This window comes from Pterocles gutturalis, unplaced genomic scaffold (genome assembly GCF_000699245.1).
Source record: "Pterocles gutturalis isolate BGI_N339 unplaced genomic scaffold, ASM69924v1 scaffold19548, whole genome shotgun sequence".
NCBI lineage: Eukaryota > Metazoa > Chordata > Aves > Pterocliformes > Pteroclidae > Pterocles > Pterocles gutturalis.
The window spans coordinates 3,881-13,912 of NW_010118512.1; the positions used below are offsets into that span (position 1 = coordinate 3,881).

The 10,032-nt window shown below is 43.4% G+C and overlaps 1 protein-coding gene across 1 annotated transcript; it reads left to right on the forward strand.

Annotated features, from left to right (window-relative positions):
• The first annotated feature begins 474 nt into the window (after positions 1–474).
• On the forward strand, positions 475–9,768 carry CHMP3 (charged multivesicular body protein 3). Its single transcript, XM_010076238.1, has 5 exons — positions 475–529; positions 4,744–4,923; positions 7,174–7,295; positions 8,418–8,532; positions 9,441–9,768. The coding sequence occupies exons 1-5, from the start codon at positions 502–504 to the stop codon at positions 9,572–9,574; spliced, it is 579 nt and encodes a 192-aa protein (XP_010074540.1). The 5' UTR covers positions 475–501; the 3' UTR covers positions 9,575–9,768.
• Positions 9,769–10,032: the final 264 nt, after the last annotated feature.

A 10,032-nucleotide genomic window follows, 5' to 3' on the forward strand; every position in this document is an offset into this window, starting at 1 on the left:
ACTCAATGGATGAAGCCCAGAACAACCTGTCTGAACTCTGAACTTGGTCCTGCTTTGAGCAGGAGGTTGGCTTGGAGACCTCCTGGGGTTTCTTCTGACTGAAACAAGTAGTAGCACTCATGGTGCTGTCATGCTGTGCCAAAGTTTCTACCTTATGCTGAAATCCCCTGTGACAAGTTCCCTCTGCATATGGACATCGCTGTGACATGGGAGGTTAGCCCTGCAGTGAGCGTCTCTGGTTCACAGATCACATCCTCCATAACTCCTTGGCTGAATGGTAAGAGGAGTGCAATAATTGGTGGTATCTCTGCAATATTTTTTTTTATTTGACTAATGAAATATTTAAACATCACTCATAACTTAAAGCTTGTGCATTTTGAAATGCTTCTTTTGATATTGGTTAAGTTGCATGCAAGTATAAAAGCATAAAGTAGGATTTTCAAGTAACTCTCACTTTTTCTTTTTAAGGTCAATGAATGGTCCTTGAAGATAAGGAAGGAAATGAGAGTGGTTGATAGACAGATCAGAGGTTTGTACTTATATCTCATTTTTTGTTTTTCCTTTCCCTGGCTGCTGTCAAGGACTTTTTTGTTGTTGTTGTTTTAATTGGGGGATGCTGTGAAATCTAGTAACTTGGGGTACTCTGTCACATCAAATAAAGGAAGGTGAATGTGGTCCTGGGGCCAAGACTTAATCTGTGTTACAAAATTGTGTCATTGTGAAGTTCTCCAAGTAAAGTTTTCAAAACAACCTGAATGTTGTATGCTTCCAGTAAGACATAATGCTCTTAAATCCCATTTGATAAGATGAATTAGACTTATTATCCAGAATTTCACCGACATTGATTTAATGAATAGTATCAGTGTGGTATGTAATTCCACATTTAGAAAGTTCTGCAGGTATGTACTGGTTTGAAGGGCACATGCTAAACAAAAGTATCTTGCTGTCAGCTTGTGAAAATTGCAAACAGGTGAGAGGGGGGGAAAAAAGGAAAAGACGTTTCTCAGTGGGAGCTTTGCTATTAAATTATGGGGATTACACTTTCAAAGAGGTCTTGAAAAGCAGAGGAGCTTTTTATTATTACACTGCCACTAGTGCAGTTTCTTGCTCTCTGTTCTGCCTGCCTTCCCAAAGTCTGAAAATAGATTTGGGGATAGTTTCTATTTTCCCCTTTTTGTCTGCTTAGGATTGGTCCATGGGATGTGCTCGTAAAGGACATTTTGTGTCAGCATCTGGTGATTAGGCAGACACATGCCTGTTTGTAATGACTCAAGGAGTACATTCTCCTTTCCCTCTTTCCTCCCCAGCTCCACGTTTCTGGAGTAAGCTGACAGGGTTCATATATTCTCCCACTTATAGATTTGTACAAGTTGGTTGGAGAGAGGTGCTCGTGCAGTACAAAGTCTGTCTTTGTCCTCCTCTGTAAAATGAGGACACGGTTTATGCCTCTTCTAGGAAAATCAATGCACAGTGACGTTCATTATGCTTGTGAATTGTTTTGCATTCTCCAAGGCACTTTGTTGGGCCCAGATCAACTGAAATGTGGCTGATGTTGTTAGCAAAAGCATGTTTTAGAGGTTGCATCTTCCATGGGAGCAAACTACCCCCATGTTCACTATTGAGGGTTTCTTGAAATTTTGGGTTTCTTGAAATTTTGGGTTTCTCTCAACTTTATGCATGTCATAATACTTCTAATGGCCTATAGATATTGCGTTATGTTGTAATCTGATATTTTGACATGGATATAAATCTAATTATTGTAGCAGCTCTAAACATCCCTGTGTATTCCAGTGTTACTTTCAAAGAAATACAGTTCGGCACGTAAGAGATTAGACCGACCACCAACCATCTGTTACTCTGATAATTCTGATGAAGTACAGAATAGCTTTGTAGTGCCCGTATTGTGCTGGGATTTCACATCTTGCCAAGTGTCAACCATGGAAGGACACAGCTCTGCTGGACACTTCTCAAGCTAGCAGGCTGCTGCTGAAAGGTGACAGCCATGTGCCACTAAAGTTTTTTTTCAAAAATTACCCACCGGGCTTGGATTCTGACGTGCTTTATCATTTTGACTGAAATTTACACGGGAAATGGGTGTGATTTTTGAGTAAGGACGCTGAGCTGGGACCTGTCTCGGTTTCCCTGGGGAAGGCTGTGCTAGATGGGTTTTGATATGGCAACGGTCGGATCCACCTGGGATGAACTGAGTGGGCTTGAATCACTCGAATGCTTGGCTCGCCCAGCCAGCGCAGTTACTAATATAGCAACACGCTGTTTTGAACCATCTGTTGTTGGACTCTCACTGTTGTCGTGATTTCTGTTTGGTGTAGGTTGCTTTTGAGGGCTTGGTAGGTTCGAAGAAATGAAAGACATCCTTGTGACTTCAGAATTGAGTTTTTCGAGTCAATTTAGTTGGAGTAATACAGTAATTTTGTGCTTTACTGACCTTGCAAGTGGCCCTCACAAGTGCTTTGGGCTGGGCTCTGTGCCTCTGCTATGCCTGGCGGTGCTGCAGAGGGACTGCCGTAGTGACTTTGGCTCACTGAAGTTGCATGGCTGGCACTGACCTTCAAAGGTGAAGTTGACCATTCTTGCATATTTTATGCCACTGATCTCATATTCAGCAGTTTGTCATGCAGGTGGAAGCATTCACTCGAGTACAGGGCCCCACTGCCCTGGTTTGGATGTAGTAACAAAATACTTGTGGTTGTTTTTAGCCTGACAAAGTGAATGTCATGATTGCTGGGTACTGCTGGAGTACTCCTAGTGCTTTCTGCTGTACCACTTCAGCTGGTTCTTACCTGTTCTGGTACGCTGGGACTCGCCTGACTCCTGTGTTTGGCATACAAATGTCCTCAAGCTTGTGACGGTTCTGCAGATAATAGCAGGGAAGCAGCAAGGAGTATGTTTCTCTGATTATGATCCTACAGATTCGTGACAGCCCTTTAGGATAAAGAGGCCGTTGAATGATACTGAGAGAGTGACTCATCTTGAATACATTAACTCCCGCATGAGAAGCTCCATTGAAGTCTCCAGGTCAGCCTGTGCCTGTGCGTTGATGCCTTTGTTTTTATAAAAGGGGACCTTCTGATCCTTGCCTGTGTGTAACTTCTGTCTGGTATAAATCAAGAAGACTGAAACAAAACCAAATTTGAACAAAGCTATTGTCAGAAAAAATTGTTCTTTGAGGTTCAGCTCTTTACAGGAAAGTGTGCCTACCCTGTACTATCTGAATTCTTTATATACTTTAGGATAATTATTTTTTTTTTACATACTTAGAGCGACACTTCATTAATGGTTAATTTATTGCTGAGTCTGGAAAAGGAAGGGGGTTGATATAGCTTCTGCTTGTTCCTGCATTTCTTACTCTGAGCTTTTTGAGGTACCTGGCTTCACCTGTACACAGCCAGTGTTATCTGACACGGCAGGTGTGTGAACAGTCACATCAGCTTTGCTGGAAAAACCTACGTTATTTAAGGAAGCCTGTTTTCTGTTTAATGTTTCAAATCCAACTGTTTGGTGCTTGTTTTGTACAGACTCAGTTCAGCACTCCTGCTCCAGCATGCTCTTACAAGAAGCTGCTGAATGAAGCCGGATACCAGGAGAGTTTGAACAGGCTGGTTTGAGTTATATCTCACGATTTACCAGCGTACTAGTTTTCACTGATAAATTATCCATAGCTTTGGCTCCAGGCAGGCAGCTTATAATTTTAATGTACCCGTTTATATAAACACCTAATGTATCTTAAAGTGTGAGCAGGATAAACTCAAGACCTTAACTCCTTCAGTACATGTACGGACTTGGCTAGATATCCAGTTGAGGCTCAATGAGTTGTGCCTGATGGGGACAATAATTAAGTCTGTCTGCAAGGATGAAGGCTTTTTTTGTCAGTAATTAACAAATCTGTGGTTCTAAGTAACTACTGAAGTTGTGGATGCACCCTTACAAATTCACTTTTTTTTTTTTTTAAAGGTAGTGTGTGTCTGAAACTTTCTAGCCTCTGTGAGATCAGCCTTCTACGGTCTTTCTGAGTGTATTTTTTTCAGAAAAACACATTTCAGGGGTTTAGAGAGAGTGAGGACAATTTTGCCTATAACAGCCCCCAGATTCACCCGTAGGTGGGTGTATGGGTTAAGCTTTGAATGTAGTCTGACAGGAAAGCAAAATGCCCGTCTGTCTGCTGAGAATACTAGTTTTAAACTCCATGTGACAATTTGTTCCTTCCTGGTGAAGTGGGGCTATCTGGTGATGAATACTGAAGAGGTAATCTTGTGAGCAGCAAATCAGTGCAGCGGTCTTACACTGTGTGTGTATATGTTATATATGTGTGTATAGATTTATATCAGGCCAGCTTAATAGTGAGGAAGTTGTTCTGAAGTTGTAAGTCAAGTAGTCATCTTAGAGTGCTTTGTTCTTACTGAACCTTTTTTGCCTTTTAAGAATTTGTTGTAGTCAACTCAGCTTCATGCGGCGATACTCCTGAGCAGTCCTTTACACTACCCTTAACTGCAAAGGAAATTACAGAGCTGCATGTTTACTATTGAGAATTTTCCTATTAATATTTAGTTGAATTCATCAGCTAACATGTAAATCAGCCTAGAACAAGGTCTTTGAGTAACAGAGGGAATCCAAAATCAAGCAGGAACAATTCTTCACATTGAAAATACACCCCAGCAAATGACTGATTTCTCTTCCAAATCCTTAGCAGTTTGTTGCTATTTGCTGTGTTTTTCTGTTCTCCAGATATCCAGAGAGAAGAGGAGAAGGTGAAGCGGTCAATAAAGGACGCTGCCAAAAAGGGTCAGAGGGATGTGTGTGTGATCCTGGCCAAGGAGCTGATCCGCTCTCGAAAGGCTGTAAGCAAACTCTATGCATCCAAAGCTCACATGAACTCTGTTCTCATGGGGATGAAGAACCAGCTCGGTAAGAACAACTTCTGAGTGCTTCTAGCCTTAGAGGTGAGGTCTGGGTTTCTGTTTTCAGAACCAAGGTCAAATGCAGGCAGAGCTTGAATTCGGAAGCAGTGCTGCTCTTGTGAAAGGCAGCTGACTCCAGCGGGCCTCAGGACCCTGGGAAATTCCTCCCATAGCAGGCCCAGAGATGTGAGGCTGCTGCAGTTCCATGTCCCCATGTCTGGCCAGGCTGACACCTGTTCCCAGGAGGCACACGCACCCACACATGCTCACAGCAGTGCCTTTATGAGCACCCATGTCTCATTGTCAATCACATTCCTGCAATCCCCCTAAAAGATCCCATAGTAATTTTTTCTCAGTTCAAAAAATGCTCTTTTCCCTTGCATCCCGTGATGAATCCTGTATCCCCACAAGCAATAACCCCTTCAGTCTGCAGGATGTTATGGAGGCCACTTCCCCCTGACCCTACCCGGATGGGATTCCCACCTTGGGCTCTGGAGTAGTCAGGGAACTCCTGGTTAGTTTCCTGGTGTTCCTACCCCTCGTTGTTCCCAACATCCTTGCTGGCTCTCTGGATTTCCTTTGAGTAGCTGCTCAACCGATATCTAACACCACTCCTCAGAGCCTGAGGGTTGCACTGACGGGAGAATCACGTGCTCTGAAGCATTTTTAGTGTGCATTCCTAAACATTGCACCTGCGTGCCTAATATCCTTGTATCCTTGCGGAGCCTGTTGTTGTCTGATTTTGACACGATCTGTAACATGAAGTTTATTTCCTTCAGTAGAATTCCCTTCATCTTGTAAATTATTTCTCTAGCAAGAGTCTTGGGATACCTACTGAGTCCTAAATGGAGATGGGGAGGCACTGTTTGATTTCCTTGACATGGATAAATTGATTTGCCCTCTGGCTTTAATACCCAGCTCTCTGTAAACCCTCTTTGTGCTCGCTCGGCATATTTCCTGCATTCGTTATCCACATCAGAAACCTGTTGTGATGGAGTTCCTGCAGTATTTTCCATACCTTAGAGCATTTTAGCCTGGAACAAGAGCCAAACAGAAAGCATTAAAGACAGGGACAGACCTGGTGGAGGTTAACATGCTACTGAAGTCTCAAAAGTATTTCCTCCACCCCAGCATTATACAGGCTGGTTGCTGGTAGAATTTAACAGTAGATGAGTGATAAATCGAGTTGCAATGTGAACCTTAAGTGTAATATTATGAGAGGTTGAATGCGGCTCCCCATGTACCTCATCCAGGAAAGGGAAGGAGAGGCCATCCTCACAGCTTGAGGTGTCCTATAAAAGGAAAAACTCAAAGCAGCCTCCTCCTCGTTACCACTACTGGCATCTTCATCTTACTGGGAATGTTCTGATGCACTTACCCAAGCAATAGGAGGAATCTAGAATTCAGTCTGGGGTCTGTCTTAACTTGCTTCATCTTGGGAAGTGACCGCTAAAGGCAAGGTTTCTGTTTGTTTACATTACAAGTGTAATGTTCTGAAATAAATTCAGTATGAAAATGAAAAATAATAAATGCTGTACCTTCATTTTGCTTCATTAAGGAGTGACCATTTTATGTTCAAACAGGTAAGTTCTCTGTGACTAGGAAACTGCGACGTTAGATGGCACAAATCAAAAACCTCACAGTGCCCCTAGTTACTCCATTTTGATCTTGGTATATCAACATACATGAGAAGAGCATGTAAGCTGTATTATGAGAATAGCCTCTGGCATAAGTACTGTTAAATTCAGTTTAAGCTACACTTATTTTCAGCTTGTCTGCTTCAGTATTAATTTTCTAGATTACTTTTTGCTGTGAAACTATTGCACTAGAGCTTCCGCTGGAGTTAGCTTCCACTCCCCAGTGTCATTCGGAAGGTCACTGGTTTGGTCGGCAGTCAGCAGCTGGACTGGAGCTCTGCTGGTGGAACCCTCAGCAAGACCTCTGGGTGCTGAGGGGCACAGGCAGGAGCTCCTCAGGGTTCTCTCTTTTATGGACTGAGGGCAAGTGGGTTGAAATCTCTCTGCAGGCAGTCTGGGTTGTTCCAGACAATCTGTCTTTGCTAGAAACTTAGTTTTTCTGATGTGGGGAAGAGTTGAGCTTTTCCAGGAAGGTAGACAAGAATAAAGAAGCAGGATGTCAATTTTTTTTTTAATTAAATTGCCTAAATGCAAACAAATTTCTGTCCACTTAGAATGTAGTTTCTCTGCTTTTGGTGGTGCAGGGATCGTTCAAGCTTTTCTATGCCTCTCCTTCACAGCTGTCCTGAGAGTAGCAGGTTCATTGCAGAAGAGCACAGAAGTCATGAAAGCTATGCAAAATCTAGTAAAAATCCCTGAAATCCAAGCAACGATGAGGGAGTTGTCCAAAGAGATGATGAAGGTAAGATCTATAACATAAATAAGACTTGGGTGAACGAGAGGTGGCTGTTATCGTGCTGTGCAATTGTTTAGGTGGCCCCTTTGTGTGCTCTAATGAGCAGAAATTAAAGTTGCACATTAATAGCTGGGGACTTTGTAGCACGTTACTTTATGTGGGGCAAACCCTGACTCAGTGATACCTGCAGCACATTTGGTGTAAAGCTTGAAGCCGGAAAAAAGCTGCTGGGGTTGAGGGTGACAGGAGGGACAGGTCCCTGTAGGCTTGGTCATCGTAGGCCCAGGGGTGGGGTGAGACCGAGTCTCGAAGCAGGATTCACACATCTACCCAGTGACTGCCCGTGTCCCCGAGCTTCTGTCTATTCTGGGGAGACTGAATTTCATGCTTTCAGGGATGAAAATGTTCATTAAGACCCACCACAGCCTGGTGTGGAATGGGAAGCTCAAAATCCCATCTTGGGCCAGTGGCTGTTCTGACACTGAGTTTAAAACACCTCCCTTAATGTCTCCATCTGATGAAAGCACTCCAATTTTAAAATATACTATTTCCCTATCGTCGTTATTTTCTTTTCAACTGCCAAAGTTGTTTAGCTTTTCTCCCCTTTTACCCCTCTAGATTGTTTAGATTAGATCAGCTTATTTCTTAATAACGTTACCATTGTGCACCAGAACAACTTGGCCATATCTAGGGTGCAGGCCCTGCAGAGGAATGTTTTCTGACACAGATAGAATAAAGGGAAGCTGTGTCAAACACCGAGTTTAAAGCATGTTGTACAATTTATGAAGCATGTAAGTACATCTGTGAACTTGGAGAAAGCTGGCTTGTCAGTGTTTAGACAAGCAACAGCGATGAATAATAGCTTGAGGGCTTCAAAGGGAGAACATAGGTATTTAATTCTCAATTTTCTTACTGCTCTTCCTGTACACCAGTTGTACAGATACGTGCGTAAACTGTAGACAGGTGTGTTGGCCACCCTCATGCAGCCTTGATCCAGAAGGCTGGAGCTGCGAGTGAGCGGTTGTGAAGTGCCTGGACACGGGTAACCTGACCTCAAAAGAAGCAAGTGTGTCCTCCTACTCTGCTCTTTCTGAGGCCATCATGTGCTGCCTTTTTGTTTTCTGCTAGGCTGGTATTATAGAGGAAATGCTGGAGGACACCTTTGAAGGCCTGGAGGATCAGGAGGAAATGGAAGAGGAAGCAGAGATGGAAATTGAGAAAATCCTTTTTGAAATTACAGCTGGTAAGTTTGTGTGTGTGTGTGTGCCGAGAGCACAGCCTTGCCCCTGCTCTAAGACACAGGAATTGAAGTCTCCATCTATTCTGCCTGATCTGCGCTCTCCCAGTGGTGTCTTTGCCTTTGCTAATGGGCAGAATGCTCTGACAAACTGGTTTCTCAGGGAATACTGGCTGAGAAGGCTGGTGCAGTTCAGTAAAGCACAAGGAATAATTCATCAGCTGATGTCTGCAGCTCTGGAATTGAGGCTATAGCACAGGAGTGTTTGTACGGTGGATCCTCTTAAGGATCCTCCTTTCCTAAGGTGAAATGTGTGTGATTGACCAGATACACTATTGTTAATGAAACCAGGAAATAAACTCAGCTTCATTGTCTGGAGTCTTAGGCTGTGTTGTGATTCCTGGCTGTTAGATGCTGTCAGTCCCTTGAGTTGTTGGGGGGAAAAAAACCCAAAGCAAACTGAAAAAAAAAAAACCCCTAAAACCAAAACCCAACCCCAAATTCCCAACTTCGGCCTTACAGCTCATGAAGTAGTGATCCGCCAGTTTAGTTCTTGGACTTAGATAACGCTTAGCAAATCTAAGCACCAGAGCGGTGTTCAGCTCTAACACACGTGAAGCACAGTTCCCCAGCTCCTGCCCTGCTGTTACCGTGTGCCTGCTGCTGCCTTCTTCCTCTCTCTTGTTTCTCACACCCTGCTTTGCTTTCTTCCATCCTGTTTCCTGGCTGGGAGCAGCGTGGCTGGGGGGGACCCACCCCTCCCTGGCTCCCCAGCAGGCTGGCAGGTCAAACAGTTCTTGTCTGTGACCTCCCCCAGAAGTGACGGGATGAATTATTTTAAACATGTGTACCTGAAAGCTGCCAATTATTAAATGAAGACCAAACACACTAACGAGCTTGTTTGTTGTTTGCAGGGGCCTTGGGTAAAGCACCCAGTAAAGTCACAGATGCTCTGCCGGAGCCCGAGCCCATGGGAGCGGCCGCTGCAGTTGACGAGGAGGAAGACATCGAAGCGATGCAGTCGCGATTAGCTACCCTCCGTAGCTAAGGGTGAAATGGATGTGTACAGTTTGCCTTTTTTTTTTTTTTTTGCAATGGGATATTCTGTCCTACCTTCAAAATACAAAACCTTAATATGTGAGAATACTTTATGTAATATATATATATAGATTTTTTTTTTTCCTTCCTGGGGAGTGTATTCTCCAAGAAACTACTGTAATATACTTCTTCTTGGGGAGTGCAGTTTCTAGAGATTACTGTTTTCTGTTCAGCTCATCTCCCCTGTGAGAGGCTGTGGTGAAATGGCAATGGTGGTGTAATGTTGTGTATTTTCAGATATAAAGTCCTGAAATACCTTCTGAGCTTCAAGTACTGTCTCTCTCTAAAAGGCACTTTGGCTTCATCAAAAACCTTCAGTAGTGTAAGATCTTTTGTTTTTCTGAATCACTACAAATTTTATTAAAGCTGCTTTTGACAGTTGCTCCCATGCATCAGTTCAGTTTGCAT

What these genes read in the sequence shown, in the direction of transcription:
- CHMP3 (XM_010076238.1), top strand. Translation starts at nt 502, where the DNA reads ATGAGAGTGGTTGATAGACAGATCAGAG. An exon ending in GGTTGATAGACAGATCAGAG is followed by an intron (nt 530 to 4,743) that starts GTTTGTACTTAT and finishes TCTGTTCTCCAG; the next exon opens with ATATCCAGAGAGAAGAGGAG. An exon ending in TGTCCAAAGAGATGATGAAG is followed by an intron (nt 7,296 to 8,417) that starts GTAAGATCTATA and finishes GTTTTCTGCTAG; the next exon opens with GCTGGTATTATAGAGGAAAT.